The 26,409-nt window shown below is 44.6% G+C and overlaps 1 protein-coding gene and 1 pseudogene across 2 annotated transcripts; both read left to right on the top strand.

The window, feature by feature from the left end:
* The first annotated feature begins 1,473 nt into the window (after positions 1-1,473).
* Positions 1,474-24,144, top strand: MANBAL (mannosidase beta like). Of its 2 annotated transcripts, XM_039864300.1 has the most exons (4): positions 1,568-1,591; positions 8,172-8,232; positions 10,653-10,861; positions 23,193-24,144. In XM_039864300.1, the coding sequence occupies exons 3-4, from the start codon at positions 10,712-10,714 to the stop codon at positions 23,298-23,300; spliced, it is 258 nt and encodes an 85-aa protein (XP_039720234.1). In that variant the 5' UTR covers positions 1,568-1,591; positions 8,172-8,232; positions 10,653-10,711; the 3' UTR covers positions 23,301-24,144. The 2 variants fall into 2 exon arrangements, with proteins under 2 accessions (XP_039720233.1, XP_039720234.1); XM_039864299.1 differs by lacking the exon at positions 8,172-8,232 and having other exon boundaries at positions 1,474-1,591.
* On the top strand, positions 4,491-4,606 carry LOC120604100 (uncharacterized; annotated as a pseudogene).
* Positions 24,145-26,409: the final 2,265 nt, after the last annotated feature.

Below are 26,409 nucleotides of genomic sequence, written 5' to 3' on the forward strand. Positions count from 1 at the left end.
ACTAGATGGCTCACAGAGTAGATATTTATTTTCTCAGTTTTGAAGGCTAGGAGTCTGAAATCAAGGTGTCTGTCAACACCTTCTGAGGCCGTGTGGAAGAATCTGTTCCATGGCTCTCCTCTAGCTTCTGGTAGTTTACTGACAATTTTTGGTGTTCTTTGGTTTGTAGAATCATCACCCTGATCTCTGCCTTGTATCTGTGTCTAAATTTCCTTCTTTGTTAAGAACACCAGTCATATTGAATTAGGGCCTGTCCTTATGACCTTATTTTAACAAGATTACTTCTGTAAAGACTCTATCTCCATATGTGATCACATTCTAAGGTACTGGGGGTTGGAACTCCAACGTATCCTTTTTGGGGACACAATTCAATACATAAAACATCTGTATCTCCTATGACTCTCCTCATCCACACCCCACTGTGAGCCCCTTCAGGGCAAATACCTAAATATCTATACTCGCTTCTCTCTGCTTCTTATGCTCCAAGCCTTTCCCACAGTCTTTCCTCCTCCCATCATGCTCTTTCTTCTCTTTTCCTGGCAAATTCCTACTAATTCTTCATTTCTTAGCTTAAATGTTACCTCCATAGAGAGGCCTTCCTGATCACCCCGTCTTGATTGTATCTCCCATGTTATTTATTCTCTCATGTTTTCTCCTTCTTTCTTCCCATCTCATGGTTCGTTAGTATACATTTCTCTGTGTGATTGATAAATCAAGCTGTCACACATTAGCCCCTAGTCTATAAGCTCAGTAAGGGAAGGGACCTACTTACTCACCATTGTCTTCCTAGTTCCATAGCACATTATTCAGAGTAGAAATTCTATAAATATTTGTTGAATGAATTTCCTCATAATTGGTCAAGAGAGAGCAAAAAGAAAGTGCAAGTCTTTTATGTCTTAATCTTAGAACTCTGCTCCACTTTCCCACAATATCTTATTGGTTATACTGTTTAGCTCTATTCATTGTGGAAGGGTACTACGCAAGGGCATGGACAGCAGGGGTCACGAATCCTCTGGGTTCAAGGTGGAGGCTGGCTACCACACTCGATCCAAACTAGATCTCCTGTCTACTTGCTCACCTATTCTCATTGGACATTGTTCTTTGTTTGCCAAATACTTATCACATTATATGATTATAATTGTTTTAGTCTGTCTCTACCAGTCTGTCAGTTCCATGAGGGCAGAGACTGCATCTGTCTGGTTCAGCACTGTAGGCCCAGTAACCAGCACAAGGCATAAAGTAGGTGCTTGGTTTCTTTTTTGCTTCTGTCTGAATTATAAGTGCTTGTTTGTCTACCCTCTGAATTGCAGGTGTCTAGCTCAGGGCCTGGCATAACATTAAGGCTTCTTCCACAAACGTCTATAAACGTTTGACGAAATGGGCTTCTCCATTGGAGAAGCAAGGTGGTCTGGATATCGCTTTCCCAGGCCTCTCCCTTTGGCTCAAACTCACAAAGTATGGACAGCCAGCAAACCAAAACCCTAGCAACACGGGCGGAGCTGAGTCTGCTGGTTGCTCCGGCACGTCACTTCCTGGATCCGGGGTTCCCGAAGAAGCACTTCCGGGAGAGCGGCGCGCGGCGGCGCGGGAGGTGAGTACGGCGGCGTCGGCCCCGGGCCGGGGCTTCGGGGCGGGGCTGCGTCGCAGAGGCGCTGGAAACCGAGAGGGGCTTGGGTTGGGGCTCCGCGGCCCTGCTGTTCCCGGCGGCGCAGTTCCGCTGGCCCCAACCTCTCTCTGCGCGCGTCCTGAATAACTTCCCAGGGGCTCGTTAGGAATAACTTAAAGAGGGCCTCGCCTGGTGCCGCCCGGCGCTTTATTTCAGAACCAGGATCGGAACTCAGCGCTTATCACGGCCACGTCCTGGCCTTTTCTCCAGCGGGTGGAGCGTTAGGAGGAGTCAGAGCTCCGTAGTTAGTCCGGTCGGGGTTCGGCGCCTGAGTGTGCTGTAGTGCTGTATATCTGTGGGCAATCTGTGGTTGCCTCTCTGGCTCTGTTTTCTCTAAAATGGGCACATAGACTTGACTTGAGGATTAAATGAAATGAATGCAAAGCACCTAGTAAGTGCACAGTGCATATTTGTTGGATGAATTCTTTTCAAGAAAAGTGGGAAATGAGTATATGAAACCTCACACTTTTAAGTGGTGGCAACAAATTCTGATTTAATAGTTATATTTTGCAGGATATCTGAGCACACTGGCTGCCAGATGTGACTCTACTCTGAGAAATGGTTTAGTTTTCCAGAGGACAAAATTTTAATCCAATTTTTGAGCAGTTTGGGGGGATTTGTTGTAATGGGACGGATCTGGGTATACACAGCCCATTGCTATAAGACAGTAACTGCTGACACTGATTCAGTTCCCTAGTCTGTTTCAGTTGAATTCTCAACAGAATTTTTAAATTGCTTCATTAGACACCAAGAATCCACTACCAACATACCTGGGATCTGGAGTTTTCAGTATTAGAGAAGACTTTGCTTCTATTTATTAAGTCTAGAGAGCTATACATGTCTCGGGTTGAAGAGGAATTTTCACTCAAAAGGCTAATCAGCTCTTTGTTCTGCTTCTGTAGATATGCTTGCTTCATAGGTTGTATTCTAAATTAAATAGACTCATCTTCCCTTTTGTTTGTTCTGTCTGAGCAACAAATGTAACTGCCTGCCATTGAACAATTCCTGACAAATTAACCAAGCAGCCCATGCCAAGTAAACACTATACAAACAAAGCTGCAGCTGAGCTCAGGGCCCAGATCTTCAGAGCACTGGCTTCCCTGGGATTGTTGCATAATAAACCTGAGTTCTCCACCTCTCTGAGTGCTGCTTTGTTTCTTGCCAGTCTGATTTTTTGTAACATTTCTGTAACAGGGTTATTTACTTACTGTCAAATGTCAACTTTTTAATCCATAAAATTTTTAGAATAATTTTAGGTTTACGAAATTATTGCAAAGATGCAGTGAGTTCCAGTATGCCCCACACCCAATTTCCCCTGTTAACATCTTACATTAATATAGTACATTGGTCACAATTAATGAATCAATATTGTTAAGTTAAACTAAAGTCTGCGCTTTATTAAGATTTGTTCAGTTTTTCCCTAATGCCCTTTTTTTCTGTTCCAGGATCCCATCCAGGATACCACAGTGCATTTAGTGGTCATGTCACTTTAGGCTCCCCTTGACGCTGATAGTTTCTCAGACTTTCCTTGTTTTAGATAAACTTGACAGTTTTGAGTATTACTGGTTAGATATTTTGCAAAATGACCCTCAATTGGGATTTGTCTGGTGGTTTTTATCGTGATTAGATTGGCATTATCAGTTCTGGGAAGGAAGACCACAGAGGTAGAGTGCCATTCTCACCACATCACAGCAAGGGCACGTACTACCAATACAAGTTATCATTATTGGTGTTTACCTGGATTACTAATTTTTGGGGTAGTCGAGTTTTTTTACTGTAAATTTACTCCCTTTCAATTGGATCCTATATCCCTTTCACATACCCAGATCAATGTGTTGTTCTGTTTTTCTGTTTTGTTTTTTTAACAGTTTCTTACTTTCTGCTCCAGGCTCATCTTGTATATTTCCTTCTTCAGTCCTAGAATTAACCATTTTTCCAAGAAGTTCTGGTTCCTTTTATTGGAAAATGGTATTAGACACCAAGATCTGGGTGCTCATTGCTACCAAGATGTCCATGTTTTTAGGCCCTTTCAGTGGACAGAGCAAGAGATATATGTGTGTATACTAACCTGTCTATATGCACGTATCTGTAAATATTTCTATATCTAGACCTCTGTATCTGTATTAAGGCAAACATGAGTTCATACTGATGTCTGCAACTCTCATCCGTTCCACATGGATTATTTGAGCCTCCTTTTTAGGCTTATCTGTAACCTCCCATCAGTAACAAACCTAGCTCCCAGCATTGCCCATTCATTTACTTAATCGTTCAATTCCGTATACATATATAATGGTTTCAGAATTGTTAACCTGTTTCCCCTATGTGAACAACTTTATCAACTAGAGGACAGTCTTACAGACTCATTTCTACAGTTACTGAAGTCAGCACCTAATTCTCCCTATCCTTCAGTGAAATTGTTTAATACATTTGTAATGCATTTAGATTCAGAATGTCACATTCTGCATCCCATCCTGGGATACCTTGACCTTCTAAATGATTTTTAAAAAACATTTGCGTACATTGTGCTATAAAGTTATATGTGCTTGACAAATGCTTAATGTCTTGAATTCACCATTACAGTATCATGCAGTGTAGTTTCACTCAGAGATTATTTTCAACTTCTGTCTTTCAGATTTCACTTCAGCAATCTTATTGGCTCTCTCTTCAAAATGTATCCATAACCTGAGAATTTACCATCTCCACTGCTACCACTCTGGTGCAAGTGTGACTTTTTTATTGTAGTAACCAACTAACTGATTTCCCTGTCCCCTGCAGCCTGTTCTCAACACGACAACTAGAGTCCATTTAAAAATGAGTCAGACCAGCCTAGAGCCATGCCACCTTGAACACACCAGATCTTGTCTGATCTCGGAAGCTAAGCAGGGTTGGGCCTGGTTAGTACTTGGATGGGAAACCTAGGAATACCAGGTGCTATAGGCGTTAAAAAAATAATAATTAATGAATTAATAAAAATGAGTCAGACCATGTCTCTCTCTCTTTTTTTCACTAAGAACCTTCCTTTTTGTTTAGAGGAAAAGCCAAAGTCCTAATATGGCCTCGTGGCCCTGCGTAGTTTGCTCACTCTACCGTTCTTGATCCTAAAATGTATTCCTGCCTCAGGACCTTACCCCTTGCTGTTCCTTCATCATGGGTACTCTACCAGATATTTTAATGACTTGTTCTTCACTTTCTTCTTGCCTCTGCTGAAGTGTCACCTTCTCGGAGAGTCCCTTCCCTGACCACCTTGTATAAAATAGCTCCCTTTTACTCCCTCTTTAAATTTTGTCATAATACTCATGCCTGACAGTATTATATGTAAATATGTGTTTGAGTGCCACTAATTGGACGAAAACTTCATGTCAGGAACTGAATAATGCCCAGTGCAAAGTAGGTGCTCAATAAGTAACGTGTCCAGTGACTGAATGTCTCAGACCACTGTTGTTTGGCATTCAGGGACGAGCCTTAAAGACTCTAGTAACTTTATGAAATTATTTGTCAAGTTTGGTAATAAATGGGTGTATACTTTTAATTTAATTCTTGTAGGGGTTTGAGATGTCCCCAATGTGTAAAAATCTTTTAAGCAAGTCTGAGCATCACAGGACTAGAGACATTGCAGGGTATTCAGCTCTGCCCTGACTCACCGGGAGAGCCTAAGCAAGCCCCATGCATCTCAGCTCCTCACTGTTAAATGTGGCAGTTGATTGAGGCATCTGCTCTTGCTTTAAAGGTGGAAAACACGCATAGGCTTCATCATTTATTAGATATTTGTCAGGCCCTGGAGCAAACTCAAGATGAACCCAGAGCCCCTGTCTTCCAGGAGCTTATAGTGGAGCAAGTAAAAAACATTAGACTCAGTGTAGTATTTCTCAAACAATAAGAAATACATTTTGAATTTTGACCCAGAACATCCATACTTGGATATAGATGGATATAACTAAAAGAAGGCTTCAGGACACAGTACTCACCTTTGCTAATGTGATATTTTCTATTGTCATTTATTTAATTAAAGTGCTGGCTAATAAAATTAAAAAGAAAAAGGGTCGGTTAAAGCCTAGGAACCGGATTCCACAGCTCACTAATGGACCACAACATGCAGTTTGAAAACCATTGACCTAGTGGGTAAGAGCTCAGGCTCTGGAGGAGCCAGCCAGTTTGAATCCTGACTTTGCCACTTCTCAGCTAAGTAATCCCTGGGTGAGCCAAGCCCGGGTTTCTTCATCCTCATTAGTAATACCTGCCTCCCAGAGTGGTTGTGAAGTGAATGAGATGCTGACCCGTAAAGTGTGTGCAGTCTGGCAAATGATTTGTTCACTGCTACTACTGTTAGCAGTGACAGGAGAAGCTAAGCCTGTCACAGGGAGCCTGAGGGATAAGCACCACCTAGTTGAGAGCTGAAGCTGTGGCTTCTGCAGTCAGGAAAGGAAAACGCAGAAATATTGGAGGCAGGCTGGGAAGTAAAGCACAGGGGTGCAGGGAAAATTAGAGAGGAGTTCTAAAGCATACATAATGTGTGTGGAGCATTTTATGTTTTCCAGAACATTTTACAACTACCTTCCTGTTATACCTGCGCTGTCCAATATGGGAGTCCTCTAGCCACATGAGACTCTTTATATTTAAATTAATTAAAGTTAAATAAAATTAAGATTCAGTTCCTCTAGCTGAATTGAAGCGCTCAAAAGACACATGTTTGTTGGTGGCTACCATATCGGAGAACATAAATATAGAATATTTCCATTGCAGAAAGTTCTATTGGACATCACTTCATTAAACTCTGTAAAAGTCTTGTGAAGGAACCTCACAAGATAGGGCATAGATTTTTCTTTTAAATTGTACCCAGTTTCAATAATACTCCAAAAAATTAAAACTTATGACCCCTTCACTTTAATAGTAACTATTTACATTTTCCTATGGCCTCTTTTGATCTTTAGCTAATTAAATTACAATTTATACATGGTTGCAGTCATAGCGATTATATAATTGTTTTTTTCTTTTCAATTAATGTTATTTTGGAAAGCCTTTCCGCTGACCTGATACACAGCATTTATATTTGCATTTATATTTGCCACTAAAAAGTGAAGTAGGAATATGCCATGATGTATCATAATTGAGTTAACTGCTCTGTTGTTGGACACTTTAGTTGCTTCCTGTTTTTCAGGATTATGAATAGCACTGCCATGAACTTTTTTATACCTGAAGCCTTTTTCTTGTTTTGAATTGTTTCCTTACTATAAATTCTAGGAAGTGAGTTATTCAGTCAAAGGGTATTATCACTTTTATGGCTCTTGTTATATATTGCCTAATTGCCATAAAAAAAAAAAAAAGCCTAAATGCATTATAGCTTTGAATGGAAATTGTTATTTGGCTCTGAGAACATCCAGTCTCCAGGAGGTCAAGAGATTGGCCCAAAGCGTAGCTAATTGCTGATGGAGTGAAGGTTTTGTGCCCAGGATTCCTGAACCCTAGCCCCATGTTTTTATTGTATCACCAATATTCGTAATAGTGTTGCTGTTTGTAACACTAATATATCTAAGTATGGACAAGCCCAGTAGGCTTGTTACAGTCTTAAGCAGAAAGCTTGAGACCAAGAGTGTTTTTTTTTTTTAAATGTATATTTATGAGGGGGCAGCTATGAAGAAATGAAGACGCTTTCTCACACCTTGATATTCACATGGCATAGGATATAGAGCCCTGTCAGGACTGTATGTTTCTTTTAGTGAAGCTGTTCCCACAGCGGCCTTGGAATTCACTTCGGGGCCAGTTTATGAGCCACCCTAAACAGTCTGCCTGGTGTCTGAGCGTTGTTACACCTTGTATTTGACCAAAAATGGTATTCCTGGGCTTTGTAGCCCCACCTGATTCACCACACTTGGATCCAGATGATGTTGGGTTCTTTCCAGACACCAGAGGATGAAGATCTGCCAGCTCTGAGGATTTTTTGGGCGGGGGTTGGGGGATGAGGGAAGGAAGGAAGGGCCTCAGGCTTTGAAGGCCATACCCAGAGGAGACAGAAATCGTGTGAAAAAGTGGCCACCTTGTTGGCACAGGCGTGCGTCCTTCCTACGTGACCAGATTAAAAGAAACAATACTAAGTTGCCTAAGTCCCAATCTATTTGCTTAGAAGGTCATTTTTGTTATCCTTCAGTCACTCCTTCATGTTAGAAAAATGTTGCAAAGCAGCGAAGCAGCAGAACCGAAGTGGAAGAAGGTCTTAGGGTAGTCGCTTTAGCCCAGGGCTATACCATAGGAGTTTAATTCAGGCCACGGGTGTACTTTAAAACTTTTCTAGTAGCCACAGTTTAAAAAGCAAAAAGAAGCGGGTAAAACGTTTCTATTTATTGTGGTAAAATATACATAACATTTACCATTTTAACCATTTTTTAGTGTGCAGTTCAGTGGCATTCAATGTTATAACCATCACCACCATCTATTTCCAGAACTTTTTCATCATGCTAAACTGAAACTCTGTATCCCTTGAACAATAACTCCTTATTCCACCCTCCCCCAGGTCCTGGAAGCCTATATTCTACTTTTCGTTTCTATGAATTTGCCTATTCTCCATACTTCATATAAGTGGAATCATATTTGTCCTTTTGTATCTGGCTTATTTCACTTGGCATGTTTCAAGGTTCATCAATGTTGTAGCATGTGTCATAATTTCATTCTTTTTAATAGCTGAATACTATTCCTTTGACTGTACTTACCACATTTAGTTTATCCATTTATCTGTTGATAGACTCCTGGTTGTTTCCATTATGTGGATATTGCAAATTATGGAGCTGTGAATGTTGGTGTACAAGTGTCTGTTTGAGTTCCTCCCCTCCCTGTTTTCTGTTCTTTTGGGTGCATAGTAGGAGTGGAATTGCTGGATCATATGGTGTTTAACTTTTTGAAACACCATCAAACTTCCAGTTTGTCCTTTTACTCTCTTGATAGTGTCCTTTGATGCACAAAAGTTTTTAATCCTGATAAAGTCCATCTTATTTTTTTCTGTGCTTTCGGTGTCCAAGAAATCATTACAAAATCCTGTGTCATGAAGTTTCTCCTATGTTTTCTTCCATAAGTTTTATAATTTTAGCTCTTAAGTTTAGATCTTTGATCCATTTTGAGTTAATATTCGTATATGGTATAAGATAAGGGTCCAGCTCCATTCTTTTGCATGTGGATATCCAGTTTTTCCAGCACTATGTGTTGAAAAGACTATCCTTTCGCCTTGAATGGTCTTGTAACCTTTGTTTGGAAATCAGTTGACTGTATATGTGAGGATTTATTTCTGAACTCTCTATGCTATTCCATTGGCCTAGATTCCTTATGCCAGTGCCACACTGATTATTATAGCTTTGTAGTATGTTTTGAAATAAGAAAGTGAACCTTCTAACTTTGTTCTCTTTTCAAGATCAGGTGAAATTAATAAGGTAATTTAATTAACCCAGTATGTCATTTCAACATGTAATCAATGTAAAATATTATTGAGATATTTTACATTCTGATGTCCATACTATCTTCTAAATTGAGTGTGTATTTAACTTAACAGCCATTTTCAGTTTGAACTTGGTATATTTCAACTCTCAATAGCTACATGTGGCTCATGGCCACCATATTGGACAGCTCAGATTTAGCAGAAAATTGCATTGTGGCATAGATCTCTGAAAATACAAAGATCTTTGGAGTCAGGTGGGCTTGTTTGCACAGTAAGTTTGCCCCTTTTTTGTTGAGGTGGGCAGAAGGAAGCCGTTTGTGGGTGCTGTGGTAGAGGTGAAGAAGTTCAGTCATACCAGGGTAGGAGAGGGCAATATGGAAAGCATGCTGGGAAGGTGACACTTGAGCTCAGCCTTTGAGGTAGACTGGGGAGTTTGCCAAGCTGTCAAAGTTGGAAAGGGCATTCTTGGCAGAGTGTGCAGCTTTGGTAGAGGCTCAGGATTGTGAAAGAGCTCAGTGCTCTTGGAGCTTCAGCAGCTCAATCAGGGTATTAGGACCCTGGTGAAAGCAGATGTGGGCTGAGCCTGGGCCTTCCACCTCTGGTCACCACTGCCGCTGTCATCCATGTCCCCAGAATCTCTTATTTGAGTTACTGGCAATAGCCTCCTCACTGGTCTCCCTGTGTCCACTCTGTACTCCTCTTCCACCCATTTAATGTTAGTCAGATAATATCACTTCTCTGCTCAGAACCTTTCTGTGGCTTTATATCTTAGTCATATTGGAGCCATCAGCATCATACAAGGTCAGCCCCCCGTTCCTCTATGACCTTACCTCCTTCCACTGTCCCTCATGAGCCTCGCCTCTCTGGCCATTTTGGATTTATATCCCTGCCCCAGGGCTTCTACTTGCTTTTTTCTCTGCCTGGGATATGTTTCCAATGGCTCAACTCTTACATGTCATATCTCTGCCACTTTATTCCCATCTCTTCTTCAGAGAGCACTTCCTGTCACCCTATACAAAATAAAATGATTCCTCTAAGTTTTTTTCAAAACAGTTATAACTAACTGGCATATCGCATCTGGATGTGTTCTTTGTCCGCCTCTACCCTGAGATGTAGGCCCCAGGAGAACAGGGATATGTCTGTTTTGCTCACTCTTCATTGCTTGGTGTTCGATAAGTATTTGTTGAATGAATGGCTGGATGACCAAATGAACAAATAAGCAAAACCTGAAGCATAGCAGGCCTTCAGTAAATGTATGTTGATTTGAGATTTTTTTATTGAAGTGTTTGTACATACTTATTTATTTTCCTGAACTTTATATTTGGAAATATTTCAAACATACAAAAAGTTGAAAAAATGGTCCAGTGACTATCCATATATCCTCCACTTAGATTCAAGAATTGTTAACATTTTACACAATTGCTTTATATATTTGTAAATGTCATTAGTATTGTGTGTATTGTATGTGTGTGTGTGTGACCAATGTGTGGCTGTGTGTGTGTGTGTGTTTGTATGTAGGACCATTTAAAAATCAGTTGTAGAAACATGACACTTACCTTTTGCATTTAGAAGTTGATACTGAAGAGCGGTGAGTCAGAGGAGACCTCAGACAACAGGCAGCTGAGGTCATGGCCTCTGACCTTGACTTCTCACCTCCCGAGGTGCCTGAGCCCACCTTCCTAGAGAACTTGCTACGGTATGGACTCTTCCTGGGGGCCATCTTCCAGCTCATCTGTGTGCTAGCCATCATTGTGCCTGTTTCCAAGTCCCACGAGACGGTGAGTCCTTCCCTGTGAGCCTCAGCAGCTCAGGCTGGGTTCTGGGTACTCTAAAAGTAGATATCACAGCAGTGAAGACCAGTAGGGCCTATGCTGGACTTTACTGATGTCGTGTGTCCCCAAGTTCCCACCTGGTGGCATTGAGCCACAGAATTAATACTTTATATTTTACATATGCATTATCAGATTATATTTAGTGTCTATTACATGTCTATTACATGTCAGACTCTGCCGAAAGATGTGGCGTCTGCCCTCAAGGAGCTTCTAGTTTTGGGGGAAAGGACAGATATCACACATGTTTCCTGAGAATTATAGGGTACTGTGAGTTGTATGACAAGGGGAAGGACCAGATCTTACCCTGGGGCAGGGGATGGGCTATTTCCCCTTACCCCAGGAAGAGGGAACTGCATGTGCAAGGACCCGAGCGATAAAGGAATGGGCTAGTTCATGGAACTGAATGAAGGTGACTGTGGCCAGAGCATAGAGAGGACATGATGAGAGGTGCAGCCAGGGGAGTGGGCAGGGCCCAGAGGGTTTTAAGTAAGAGAGTGACATGATCAGATTGGCTTTGTTGTTGTTTTGACTTTTATTTTATAGCTATACACTCTTCTGCCATCACCACTCCCATTTTTCTGGTGACATTGATTTGTTGGAAAAAGCAGGTCATTGTCATCTACGATATCCACATCCAGAATTTGGCTGATTGCTTTTCTGTTGTGTCATTTACCATATTTCCCTATTCCCCATATTTCCTGTCAGCAGAAAATTCAATCTAGAGGCTTGATTCAATTCAGATCAGGTTATTTGGTGAGAATACCTCATAGCCAGTGCCGTGTACTTTCTGTTGTATGTCATCAACAGGCACATGGTGTCTGGTTGCACACATTTAGAGATTATAGGATTGATCAGTGGGTTTAGGTGGTGTTAGCTGATCCATCTGTTATAAAATCCCCATCAGTCTTTCACCTAAATGGTTTTAGCATCCACATTGATGATCATTGTTTAGATCCATTGTTTCTGTCTACATTTATTAACTGGAATTCTTCAATGAAGAAGATCTTTTCTCATTGCCTGTATGATTACTCTGAAATGCTCTTTATAAAGGCAGGATAAATGCTTGGTTCTTTCCCTTTACTTATTTTCAGAGTAGAGAGTTTAGACTCTAGTCACCTCTAGTCTGAATCAATGAAGCTTTATATTTCATATCATTTTGAACATATATTTTTATATATTTGATGTATTTTAATTTTAGGGTTTTTTTTTTTTTAATGCTTAAATGGTCTCAGTGGGAGCCCCATCACATTATATGAAATATTGTCTACATGGGAAGCCTAGGGTTTTATTGGAGACAGGTCATATAAGCATCCTCTGCCTAGCATGGACCAAAATTTCAGACTTCCAGAAGGAAAGCAGGTGTTCCGCATAAACTTTATTGTTTGCACAAGCAGTTCAGGCACAGTGAGCCACTCTTATCAGTTATGGGAATGTGGGAACTACCCAGAATCCAGTTTCCCAGATGCCAGTCATGGGCCAACCTTGTAAGCTGGCTTTTCTAAGGATAGTTTTTTTAAATGTTAACTCTGTTCTGCACACTTATAATATAATTACCATAGTTTTAAAATAACTATATGTTTTTTCACTACTGAGAGTAAGAGAATTTAAGATTTCTTTGTGGTTCATTTTGGCCCACAAATATGTCCCAGTAGGGGTGTCTGGTCAGAGTATTGTGTTTAATAATTCTTTTCTTCTTATAGGGATATTTCTATCATGACATACTGTTAGGTTAACTTGCTTTAATTTGTTTTTAATTTTTAGGGATCTTTTTCTTTTTGATATAATTAAAAAACTATATAAAACATTCATATACAACATTTTCCAAAGTCAAAACTGTATAACAAGATACAGTCACAGAAGTTTCCTTTAATCTCAGTATCCTCCACCCACTTTTCTTCTTCTCTCCATATTGGTAAACATTTTTAAATTTTGATTTATCTTTTCTTTATTTCTTTTTGAAACATACACAGATTCCCCCTTTGATATACAAAAGATAGCATACTATAAAATACAGTTTCACCTCTTTCTTTTTTTCACTTAACAATATACAATGTATTTTGGAAATCCTTGTATCTTGGAGATGACTGTGTCCCAGAGGTCCTCCTGGTGTAGCTGGGAGGATGACGGGGCTTTGCTAATGCACTGGGAGCCATCCTGAAGAAGCAGGCTCGGCGTAGGGATGCAGAAGGAGCATGATGAGCTCAGCTTTAAACAGGTGCCTTTAAGATGTCCAGGTGGTTCTGTCAAGTAAGCTGTCGAATCTGCAGATCTGTATTAGAAGAAAGGTCCAGGCTGAGTGTTGATCAACTTTTGGGAGTTGATGAAATGTAATTGAAGCCGTGGGAGAGGATGAGGTCTCCAAAGGAGAGAATATGGAGTGAGATGAATGGAGATGAGAAGAGGATCTAGGTCGGATCCCTGAGGAGCTCCAGCACTTAGGGAACATGCAGGGAGGAGGAGCAGCCACCTAGGGTGGGGAACACCTTGGTGAACATAGGTTTGTGGCTCTGGGTGTTCTGTTCATCTTCATTTCTCATTCGGGTATTTTGAGAAGGAGGTCATGATTGGAGTTTTTCCACCCACAATTGTATCATACTCTAAAAATGAAATCTCTGTGCTCTGGGGCTCTGTCCTCACAGACAGGACATGCTATTGGGCATTATAAATAACAAACTTTTTTTTGTCATTGGCCACTGATGAATCCTGCTAACAGTCCCGAGGGAGGGAGGTGATGAGTGTTCTTGTTTTATAGGCAGAGATACAGTCAGAGGTGTGTGGCCTTTCGGAGAGCTGCTGCTCACCTCTTGTGTTCGTAACCCTTCCAGGCTAGCCACAGAGGCGGGGCCCGTTTAGCGAACTTTCAAAAAAAGGGGTGCCCTTTACTGTTTCTATGAGGTTTATACTGGCATGGTGGGTTGAGATCCTTTAAGGCAGGGAGTTGACAAAGGGTCCACAGTACGCCTTTGTTTCCCCTCCCCCCACCTCCTCTGTCATTTAGAGGTTAATTTGGGACAAGAACCTCATCTTTTAAAATATAAATATAGTACATAAGCTCTCTTTTTAATTTATCTTAAAGTTTAGAGGAATACGACTCACACAAGTGAATTGTCTTTATAACTGAGGCTTACTGTTTTAGGTTTTAGTTTTTGTTTAGTTTTTCAATGGCTCAATAGCAAAAAATACAGTACCATGATTTAACTTTTTATTGGTGTATCACACCAGCAAATGGACCCCAATTATACAGGGATGCTACCGCCAGCTTTCCTCTGTGTGCCCCCATAAGGCAGCCTTCTCTCACTCCCCAAACTCTAAAGAAATAGAGAGGAAACACTATTCTGTGTATAAATAATCTTGCAAAGAGAGGGTGAGTGCCAAGGCTTTGCTCAGAGGCTGTGCCTAGTAACTCGCTGGGATTTGGAATTTGGATGGGGAGGGGAAAAGAAGGGTGTTTTAACTTGGGGATAGGGAGCTCTTTGGAAGGAAAGGAGCCTGTGGGAATGGGGACAGTTTGTGGGACTCCAGTCAGCCCAAGGGCAGGAGGGAGGTACCTGGAAGTGGAGGGTGGCAGGAGGTGGGAGAAGGTGGAAATGGCAGTGGGAGGACCGGAGAACAATCTTGCTCTTTTTGCTTTGTTTAGGGCAAAATTATCCCTCTTGCGTGGCCTATAGAAACAAGGTTTATTAGTGGCTTTTTGGGTCAGAAGATAATATTTTTGGCTCTAGATGATGGGAAAGCCTTTTGAAAAGCAAAAGAATGTCTTTCCTGTTGTTCCAGTAAGCTGATTTTTTGCAACTAGTGTATGACTTCAGTACTTTCAATACTTAGCAGATTATTTGAAAGCTCTTTTGGGGGTAATCAGGGAAGAAAAAAGGAACATATACAAATGCTTCCCACCCCACCCCCTTTCTTTTCAGAGTAGGAGAACCAGTTGGTAAAATCAAAACCAAAGTTCCTAGAATTCTAAGCCAAATGAGAATGTTTTCTCATTGACACCGCTAAACTAAGACCCTAGAAAACAAACATTTGTTTGAGGCTGATTGAAGAAGCCTGGGCCATACTTAATCCAAGCATTTTCTTGTAGGCTGGATTCTAAAATATAAAGTAGGTCCTTATACTATTTTGTCCAGTCCAGGGTGCAGATATGTTTCATCTTTCATGCTGAGTCTGATTGTTTGGTGGCCATGGCGAGAAGAATTCTGGGGCTGCTTCTAGGCTCTAGAGTAATGAAATTGATCGGTGACGTGAGCAAGGCCCTAGGGCATGGTAGTATGAATTGCTCATCCCTGGGCTGGTCCATGATTCTCCATATGGTTGCACCGTCTGGGGAATTTTCAAAGGCCTGGGCTGCACCTACAGAGATTCTGATTCAATTGTTCTCTGAAGCCTTGGATTAGTATTTTCTTAAGGTGCCCAGGTGATTCTGTTATGCAGCCAATAGTCTAAATCTCTGGACCATTTCCTTGAAGCACAGACCAATTTTGGGAAGTATACAGTTCTACATGTGTTAAGTGTGAAATAATAGCAAGACAACTCAGTGGTAAAGGGAGAGCCAGTGAGATGTTGGGAATAGAGATCTGGGAATTATTTTATTAATATAGCGTTACTTCTTGAAACCCTAAGAATGAATTGCTAAGCTTTTCAAGGGAAATTAAAATTCAAGAGAGGCCTGAACTTAAGGCATTCCTTGAATTACTTGAAGTAGCTTCCGTGCAGTTTAAATATACTGAAAAGATGGGGGTGCTATCCCAGGGCAGGGATGCAGTGGGGTCTCTGGAAGGGGTGGGAACCAGGGAACCCATCATTCACCATCTGCATCCACTCTGCCTCTCCTCCCTGTCTGTCTCCTGTCTTTCACATCTCTTACTGGGGCCCTGCTTCCTCTGCTTGCTGTCCCTGGTGGTAAAATGAAACATGGCCACTAACAGCTCCCGAAGTTGATGTCTTTCAGCTGCAGCATCTGGAGGCTGCCTTCCTGTTTGGTCCCAGTTCCCAGTTCTAAAATCCCCAGGGAAGGAACTGTAGCTGACCCAGTTTGGGACAGCTCTGGCCAGTGTTAGGGGGAGGCAAGGGTCCTGTGGAGTGACCTCTAGGGGCAGAGGGGAAGGTCAGTTCCCAAAGGAGGAGTGCCGTGCAGACAAAGCTGGGGTCTCCATTCCTCTCTCTCTTTCAGGAGATGGGGCAGAGCAGTGGGCAGAGGACCAGGAGGCGGCAGTCTCCCTGAAAACTGCTGAGTGGTTCAAGGAGAGCACATGGAAAACGCAGTCCCCACAGAGGCTGGGCAATGAGAACAATCGAGTGGTTGTGGAAAACTCGCTCAGTGTGATGACGATTCCGCGTTCAGGCTGCTGTCCTTCAGAGTTTGGTTTCCGTAGAACTAAGTTCTTAATAGGGAGTTCCTGAGTCCCTGGGGGGTCCCTGGCTAGGCTTCAGAAGTCTGTAAGCTCCCCGAAATCATTTACAAAAATGTGATATTTTCATGCTCAGGCACATTTTCGGGGAAGGTAGTCTATAGCTTTTCTCAAAGTGGAGCGCAGTTGGTTAATGAGGGAGAGCCCAGTTCCAGGAGCTTAAGGGGTAGGTAATAAGGCAGTGAAGGTAAGGAGCCCATCTCCCCTGCCTTATCAAAAGCCTGCCTGATCTGACTCCCAAGCCTGTGTTGGACCAGTTTCTACACAGAATGTTGAGTCACTCAACCCTGAGCAAGTGGGTGTTGACTTTTAGTTCAGCAACTTATACAGCCGATAGTAATAGCTCATCTGGCAATTAATCATAAACTCTCCTAGTAGTTTAAATGCTGCCTGTTCTAATCTCTTCATATGTGTAGGTCACATCTCCCCAGCCTGCTGCCATCCCGTAGGCAGGGAAGTCTTTGTATATTGCCACAGTCTCTTCTCATATTAACGGGGACTCTTTCTGTTGAAAATTCGGGAACTTTAGCAGTTTCCCCAGAAGGAAACTATTGGCTCTTAGAATTGGGAGTTTCAAGGCACAGCTGGGTTCAGAAGCTCAGATGGTCTTCAGGGTTCTGTTTGTCTCTCCGTCTCCTGGAGATTTTCCCACGAATGTTGACTTCATCCTTAGGCCTCTGCCATGTGTCAGGAAGATGGCCGTAGCAGCTCCAGGCTACATCTTTATTGCTCATGATTTAAAAGCAAGAGAAGCCATTTCTCTGCCTTCACTTGCTTTCGAGATTCATGGAAGGCTTCTGCTTGGCCACATGCTCAAACCCTGCCCCATAGGTGAGAAAGGGACATGGGTACCATTTCTGCCAGACCACATATAACTGGCCACTCTTGTGGCCACAGGATTGAGACTCACATGGCTAGGGAAGGGGCAGGGCCCCAATGAAAGGGAGTGGTGGGCAGATGGAGACAACTGATGCCCACCATTGTGATCCAGTGGAGAACTCAACCAGAATTGATAGCAAGAGTAATGGCTTTCAATGTGATGCTCACATAGATTTCGCTGTCAGCCAAAAATCTTTTCAGTGTTTGGAGCCCCGACAAGGATGGAGCCTTCCTGGGGACAGAGGGGCAGTAGCCTAGACTTTCAGGACCCTGCTAGAAAATTCTGCATGGGGGTCTCGATTTTAAACTAGGCCCCCCGAATGCCAGGGAAGGCTGCCCTAGTAAATAATTTACTCAAGCAAGTGTATACCTATTCTCAACACCTCAGGAGACAGGTTCACAGAACCAACTTTGCAATTCTGCCCTGTATTTTTTTAACCTTGGGAGGAGCCTGCAGTTAAGTTGGGTGGCAGGGTGTTTTTTACTTAACGACCTGTTCTGAGAGATTGCTGTGTGGTGGGTAGGGTGAAGGTATAAACATGGTCTCGAGATGTGAGCTGGCTCGTGAGTGAGACGACTGGACACACAAGGAGCCACAGACTAGCCAGTGGGAAGGGCCTGTGTCGTGCTGCATTGTGTCTGGAATGAGCTCCCAAGGCTGTTCTCTCTAATCACAGTTCTCCTCGCCTGCCAAGCGCGTCCTGGACTCTGTGTTTCTGTTCGCCTTGTTGAGCCCACATGGCCGGCCTCCCCCGCTCCCTGTCTCAGCTCGTCCTATCTTCCTCTCAAGGCCAGCGCTAGTTCCGTCTCCGCCAGATCTCCTCAGCCCCCACCCTGCCCAGGGCCTTAGGCAAGAGTACACAGCGGGGCAGCAGGAGCTTCAGCACTGGGCACACTTGGTCTGGGTGCTGGCCCACCCTCACTCATCTCCCTGAGCCTGTGTCCTGAGCTATAAAAGGAGGGCATTCATGCCTGACCCACAGAGTTCTTGAGGATCAAGTGAGATAAGGTGTGTGGGGCTACCTGAGCCAAGCACAGTGCTTTTCTTTCCCTGGACCATTTAAGAGGAAAGAATGGCTTCGGTCTGTTGAAGAATGACGTTTTGTCCTGATGTATAGGACTGAATCCACATTCAACTGTATAGTGGTGATCATAAAATTCTGTGTGCTTTCCCTGATGGAAGAGATTTGATGCATTGTGGCACAGATTCGATTATTTGTATCTGATGAATAGTAGCAATTTTCTGGTCTGTAAGCGGTTGTGGAGCTGCTTCATTATTGATGAGGCCTCTGTCCACAGACGACGTCTCTGCAGACTCAGGAACCTCCTTGCAGGCGAAGTCTTCTTTTACTCCTGACAGTGTGATTGCTGAGGAAACTTAAAACGTGCTTCAGAGGAGGCGAGGTGTTCCCAGATTTAAGAGTGGGGCTGTAGCGTTCGGAGCCTGCCATCTGCCTGGCTTGGACAAGCAATGTGCATTTGAGAGAAATTAAAAGTCAGCTGTTCATTCAGAGTCATTCTTGCTATCCAAGAATTTGGAGCTCCAGCTCTGTGTGGTTAGGACCCCAGGATCCAGATCCTTTATGACAGCTGCCTCTGCTTCCCCGCAGGTTGTGGGAAGATGACTGTGCCCTATCAAGCTAGTCACTGAGTCTTGGTGAACCTTAGTTTCCTTGCCTATAAAATGGGGCTCACCGTGACTGGCTTGCCAGGGTGATGAGAGGCTCAGTGAGCTGATGTTTGTGAAGCACCTACATGGTGTACATCACTAAGTGTACATTCTCTTCGTCATTACCCATTTGTGCCTGACACAGAACCTGCATACACTGGGCACAGATAGATAGGTGATGAATGCTGAGCACCTATACATGAAAGGGAGCAGAGTACCCAGGAAATGCTGACTTGACCAGTAGCCCAGAGTGACAGAGTAGGCTGCATGAGGGAGCGTGCCCAGAGACAGGGCCAAGGCTGGAGCGGAATGGCCCTGGAGGCCGTGCTGAGGCTTTTGGAATTTGTCCTATATGAAGAGGGAACCAGCAACAGTTTCAAAGCAGAAAACAGAGCTGGTCTCCTAAAACGGTTGTTTTAGGAAAACAGACTCTGAAAGCAGCATGGCAGGTGGTGAGGAAAAATTATAGGAGACCGATACAGTGAAAGAGGCAGGCAGGAGACCGCGGGGTCTGAGCTGGTGCAGTGTGTGTCCAGAGGGGACTGGGTGGAGTCAAGAGCCCATTAGAAAAGTAGAGTGGACAGGACCTGGGGACAGATTGGATGTGGGGCACGAGGGAATGGCAGGAACTCGTAAATGACTCGGAGCTTTCTAGCTTGGGTAGCTGGGTAGGTGATGATGTCAAAAACTGAGATGGGGAAGAGAGGAGGAGGTCTGGGTGAGGAGGAGACATAATACATTCAGATGACTCGGTGACCGTAATGTGAACACACACCCACAGAGAGCTGCTTTCCACTGTGAAAAATAAAGCATGACTTGAGGAGCACTGAACCACTGTCCTGATCTGGTAGGAGCTTTACTCTCAAACAAGAGGCTTCTGAATGACTTATTGACAGAATTTAGAACGATCTAGAAGATCATTCCATGGTTACCTGTGGTTCTAAGGGTGGCTGCACAGAGAGGAAGTACATGCCACTGTTTACTCAGATTCTCCATCACCATTAACCTTCAGGTCCCTTGGAGACCTGGGAGAGGCCGTACTGTATAACCATTAAAAGCTTGGTTTCAAATCCTGGCTCTGCCACTCACCAGCTGAGACTTTAGGCAAGTCACATAACTTCTCTGAGAGTCTCTTCTTCCATCTATAAAATGGAACATTAGGGCACTTCATGAGGTTAAAATAAGGTATGTCCAGACCACATGACACAGGGCCTGGCATATAGTAAATGTTAGCAGCTACTGTGGCTGCCGTGGTTGTCATTATTATTGGTTGCTATGTCTAGCCATTTTTAGGGTATATATATTGGGTTTAAAATCTGCTTGTGTCCTCTGTGCTCATGGAAAAAGTGAGATTTAGTCTTAAGTTATATTTTCATGAAAATGAACAAGAGTGAAGTTCCCGTAATTATGGAAGATCTTGCTTGTTCTTTCATTTCATTCATTCATTCGTTCGTTCATTCATTTACTCAGCAACAATTGAAGCTGTCCCAAGGAGCTCACAGGCTAGTAGGGGAGACCAACATGAGAACATGTAACTATGGTAGAATAATAGTGTTATAAGGTTCCTGGGGACCCGACTGGGTAGGGGTGGAGGAGGGGATGTACCCTGTTGGAGGTAGGGGAGCAGAGAAAGAAGGCTGGATAGTGACTGGAGTGTGTTTTGGGGCTGGGCATAACCATGGGGAGGGGTTGACTGGAAGGCCAAGGAAAGGAGGGTGCTCCTCTCGTTAGGTGTGACCAGTGGAAGCCCTGTGGCCAGTGTGGGGGTGGAGAAGAGCACAGATGAGGCTGGAGAGGCGGCCTCTTTAGATGCCATCCCAGGTGTGGGACAAGAGGCTGTGGGTGATGGAAAGCCACTGGAAGATTAAGGTGGGGGGATCTGCACTTTAGAAAAATCTCTTTGGCAGGTACACAGGAATGGCATAGAGCAGGAAGATCAGTCAGCCCTGGGGGAACTGAAGCAGGGACTTTGATGCTAAAGAGAGTGGCTCAGTCCAGAGGTAGAAGAGTTCGAATCAACAGAACTTGGTGACTGGAAAGTGGGGAGGACAGAGAAGGTGGGGTCACTGGGACTCTGGTTGCTCCGCCTACGGATGGGAAGGAGGGCTCGGCCTGCTAGCGAAGGGACCATGCTTGGTCTGGGACAGCTGAGTTGGAGGTGGCTGGGAGACTCGAGTCTCAGTTGTCTGACAGACAGCCGGATCCGCGGAGAGGTCCGGGAGGTGCCAGAAAGGATGAGGCACTTGAGAGAGGATCTGTGGAGTGAGGGCAGCAAAGGGGATGGCAGCTGGGTCACCATCTCTGTGGATTCTGAACCGGGCCCCATGGAAACTGGAGGAGGCACCCAGCGTTGAGCTCAGAGTGGAACTCCATCCCTGGGGATCCTGGCAGGCCTGCACAAGCTCCCTGTGCATAAACCATTCATATAATCGGGGCCAGTTTGCCCAGGGTGCTCAGGGACCCACTGGTTTCCAGTCCAGTTCCCAAGGTCTCCAAGGGCATTGTGCCCTGCAGGGTTTGCCTTTAACAGTAGCCTTCCCACTGAGCTCTGCAGCCTGCAGCCTGTGCACTTGACACACTGGTTCCTCTGAGGTTTTGTTTTGTTTGCTTTTCTAATGGGCTAACTTTTTTTTTTTCCTTTCTTTTTTGCCAAGTTACATAAACAGTGTCAGCACGAGGGACAGGCTGGGAGAGTCCAGAGCTGCAGTCAGAGACCTGGCCGGAGGAGGGGCTGACTCCCTCATTATCTTGGGAAGATCACCCATGGTGCCTGGGACTGGGCTGGGCCTTTACATCTGGTGTCTCAGGGTGGAGAGGAGACAATGCTGGCCAATAAGAGGTTGCTGAAAGACCTCTGGACTGGGCTTTCGGGTGGGGACCACCCCTCCCCAGCTGAGGTCCTGCCTCTTCTGTAGGGTGGAGGCTTGGACCAGGGGCTGATGGGTGAGCCGGGAAAAATAGAGCTTAAACTTAAAGCAAGCTGGAAGCGAGGAGTTGGCCAGTTAAACAGGAAGAAATATTTTTCTCTTCCAGCAAAAGTGTGTTTTCTCCTAATATTCTTCATCTGCTTTTTGTTGTCTCATTTTTAATAAAAGAACACAGGTTCTAAGAAACATTTTCTTACCATAGTGTCCAGGGCACCAGGGCTATGAGGGGTGTGGGCACTTGACTAAAGAGGAGCTGCTGCTCACCCCATTTCCTTCATGAGGGGATTCAGGGCTAGTGTCACTGAATGTTTAAAGTTTTCAGGAAAGCTAGGAATCCAGATTGAATGGGAAATCTCCCAATTGGCTCAAATTCTTAAAAATAAACTCTGCAGCCCAAGTGAAGTTCTCCTGTGGCCTGGACAAGGCCAGAGAGCTGTAGTTAGCGTTCTCTGAGTTAGATGGCCCACACTGACATCCTGCCTGGCTGTGGCACACTGTAATTTATCACCCAGGGGGAGGAGGGGACTTCAACAGGGCTGAGTCTTCTCTAGATTCTTCTGGCATGAGCCTGAGTGGCTGGGTGGGCCCTTCCCCAGAGTCCACTTTCTTTATCAGCACAGCGAAGGCCAGGGCTGGATCTGAGAGTTTGAACCTTTTGTAAGCAGCAGCAGAACCTTCGTTTAAACCAAATCTTACAGGGAAGAAATCACAATGTATACGACAGATGAAAACCAGAACTCCAGTCCTAGGGAGAGTCTGGAGTTCTGCCCTCCCCCACAGGGCACCTCCACCAGTCCCCACAGAACAGTGCCGTGGCTGCCCACCTGCCAGCCGGCTCTCTCCACTCCTCCCTGCCCTGGCATTCTGTGTGTCGAATGGGAGAACAGCAGGGCCGCGAGAGCAAGTCGCAATGGATGCCCCTCACCCAGATTCTGACCAGACTCCACCCAGGTGGCCAGCCAGACACGGTGTGCAGCCACGCATTTACTGGGTGCTTTCCGAGCATCCTTGCCTCCTCACAGCGACCCTCCACGGTGCGCATCGCTATTTCCATTTCACAAAGGGTTAAACCAAGGCACAGAAAGGGGAAGTGACTTGTCCACAGGGTTTCTTGGCTGGAACACGTAGGAACCTAGATTCCACCCAGGCCTGTGAGACTCCAAAAGCTGCCTCCTCCCCCTTGGGGCCTCCCTTATTGTTCACTGAGAACTGCCTGCTCCCAGGGGTGGTCCCGCCTACACGTTCAGCCTGGGTCCCAGCCATGATGGCGTCCATCCCTTGTGTTTCTGTGGCATGCTTCATTCAGTTTGCAAAGTCCCTTCAGACATGATCTGATTTTCCTGGTGTCAAGCTTGAGTCATCTAAACAAGATTCTTCATTTTATCCCCACACAGGAGGCAGAGCCATCTGAGCCCAGAAGTGGGGAGGTGATGAGGAAGCCCAAGGCTGCTGCTCCTTCCATGAACAAGAGGCCCAAGAAGGAGACCAAGAAGAAGCGGTAGAAGATAAGGCCTGTGGAGCTGGGCAGAAGGGGCAAGGGCAGCATCCTGTCCTCCTGCTCTGTCTCACAGGCCCAGGGTCTGAGGTGGCTGAGATTCCTTCTCATCATAGAGAACTGGACGATCATGACAATGCCAGTCCCCAGCTGGGCAGACCACCACTTCCTCTTCCTTCTGCTTCCATAATAGTTAAGAGCCAAGGGGACTGAAACACCCTATGAGCAGACTGTCTTAGAAGTCTGTTCAGAAATCGGGTCAGCTCACAGAGTTGTTTTCTGACTTAATCATAGAGTCCAGCCTTTAGTCACTCCCCTTACGGATTTACACTACATTTTAGTCATTATCGAATGCTGACGAGCACTGCCCTCTCCCATTATTTGTGCACTGCAGATCTTCTGCTGATCAGTCACCTTTGTCTCTGCTTGTACAGATGAAGCTAAGCCAGGCCAGGCCTCACCTGTTTGTTTAGGTCAAGATGGTATGGCCACTGCGATGTTTATGGTCCCATAAGTGAAATAGCCGGGTCTGAAAGGTGCCTGGTGTGAGAGCCAGTGGAAGAACCTGGGCCCCAGCAATGCCTGGTTTTCCTTTGGCAGTTGGAAGGGATTCGGTTGAATGAGTGCGTGTTTCTTGGGTCCAACTTTCTGAGCCTTTGAAATGGGGGGCTTGTCACTCTCAGACCAACTGCTTTTCAACCCATCGTAGCACATTGAGAGTGAGCCTTTTGGCTTTCATCTCTGCAGCATCCCACAAATATCCCACGTCCCCCATCTCCCTCCTCCTCACCCCCATTCTTTCATCCCCTGACCAGCGAGGAAAGGTGGCAATAAACTGCTCTGCATACGAAGCTTCTGTGTTGTCTGCTGCTGAGGAAAATAGATGCCTGGTCCCTGCCCTGAGGGTGAAGGAAAGGCTCACCCCCAGAGAAGTGGGGCATTGTGACTGAGGATGGCCAGAACTGTGGGGTGGCTCTGGTCAGCAGCTCTCCAGCCATTCTGAGACAAGCTTTTTTCAGGAAGGGTCCAGCCAGCTGCTTCTTGTGGCCCTTAGTCACTGGAAATACTTGAGAATGTCCATGCGTGTGTTAGAGTTTCCACTGGGACCAGGCCCCGCGCCTTCCCCAGTTCCTGTTGCCTGAAGAAGAAGTGGCTTGTCCTCAAAGTGGCTTGAAAAAACCAAGTCAAAGGCCTCACATGGCATGGGATGGGTCACACAGGTCCAGCCACGTGCACTAAGTCAGCTGCCAAGGAGAAGTCTCGACCTACAGTCCCTCTGATTTGCCCAGCTGGTTTATAGTTTGCCAAACACTTTCCCAACTGTCATGACTGAGGAGGAACTTAAGGGATGAGCGTGTATTATCTCCATTTTAGAGAGGTCTGACTACCTTGATTGTCTCCCATAGAGGCTGTTTGCCAGAGAACAGGCCTGGGCAAGCAAGGGTGGTCATCCTCCGCTCCACCTAGCGCTCCCATTCCATACTTACTGTGGACAGAGTTTGTAGCATTTGGCTCTCTCGGCTTCCAGGTGTTAGGAGAAGGCGGCCTGCACCAACAGCACAGCTTAGTGAATGAGCACGACATGTGCCCAGACACTTCACTCGCACGATTCCATTCCATCCTCACCGCAACCCCATGAGACTCGTAACATTGTCATCCCGTTTTACAGATGAGGACATGGAGGCACCTGGAATTGAACTCAGGCAGCCTGACTCCAGTGCCCAGTCTCTGAGTCGCGCTATCGTTTCCTCACGTTCTGCCCTGGAATTCTCAAGAGGGGTTGTGTGGGAGAGAAAAGGTTGGGCCTAGGTGCTGGAGGCTTCACCACCCAGAGAACTAAATCACTAATGGTAAAATTGTGCTCATCGATGAGGAAGAGACTCTAGGGTGGAGTTTTTAATCATACTGAGGAGAAATTCACATAACATCAAATTAACTTTTAAAGTGTACAATTCAGTGACATTTAATTCATTCACGATGTCATATAACCACCATCCCCATCTAATTTCAAATCATTTTTGTTACCCCAAAAGAAAACTGCACCGTTAAGCAGTTTCTCCCCATTCCTCTCTCCCTCTAGCTCCTGGCAACCACCAGTCTTCTGTCTGTCTAGGTTTATGTCTGTGGATATTTTGCGTAAATGGACTCACAATATGTGACCTTACATCTGGTTTCTGTCACTTTGCCTGATGTTTCTGAGGTTCATCCACATTGTACCACGTATCATATCAGCACTTCATTCCTTTTTTTATGGATGAGTAATATTTGTGTGTGTGTGTGTGTGTGTGTGTGTGTGTGTGTGTGTGTGCATGTGTTTGAAGGCAACCTGGTGAATGAGATTTTGGAGCCAGACAGTCACATTTTGAACGTGGATCTTGTGAAGATGTAGCTGTGTGGCGTTAGGCAAAGGAATTCACGTCTCTGATTTTCAGAGTCCACCAAATAGAGATCATACACCAACCTTGCAGGGCTATGGTAAAATCACACATACTGTATGTAAGGTGCCTGGAGCATAGTAGGTAGTTTAGAAATGGTAGCAGAGAAAACAATTATTCAATCTGGGACAAATTTATTGTGAAAACATTCTGATCAAGTCAGCCATGATCGTGGCGTTCTCAGAAGACAAGCACATCCTTAGCCCCCCAGTCCTGGCAAACCAAAGTTAAGGGAAGGGTTCCAAGGCTGAGTTCATGTTGGCTTTTGTATTTGCAGAGCTCATCAGATTTTTCCATCAGTTTTTCTCTTTCTCATTTATTCAACAGTCCTTCAAATCATAGAGGTTGAAAGCTACATGGCAGCAAAGAGGAGAGAGAGGAACTGCCTTTAAAAAAATCTAAAGAAGCTCATGAAAAGAGTTCACTAGTCATCAGAGAAATGCAAATTAAAACCAGAATGACAGAAGTCAAAAAGACTGACCACAGCAACTTTTGGGGAGTGTATGGACTGACTGGAACTGTCAAAGTTTGCTGGTGGAAGTGTATTATGGTACAACCACTTTAGAAGACCATTTGGGAGTTTCTTTACAAAATTTAACATACCCTATGACCCAGCATTCCACTCCTAGGTATTTACCCAAGAGAAACGGAAATATCCATGAAAGTCTTGTACTAAATTTT

This window comes from Pteropus medius, unplaced genomic scaffold (genome assembly GCF_902729225.1).
Source record: "Pteropus medius unplaced genomic scaffold, Ma_sr-lr_union100, whole genome shotgun sequence".
NCBI classification, from domain to species: Eukaryota; Metazoa; Chordata; class Mammalia; order Chiroptera; family Pteropodidae; genus Pteropus; species Pteropus medius.

Coding starts and splice junctions, on each gene's coding strand:
- MANBAL (XM_039864299.1), top strand. CDS start 10,712: ATGGCCTCTGACCTTGACTTCTCACCTCCCGAGGTGCCTGAGCCCACC. Junction 10,862..23,192: donor TTTCCAAGTCCCACGAGACG/GTGAGTCCTTCC, acceptor ATCCCCACACAG/GAGGCAGAGCCATCTGAGCC.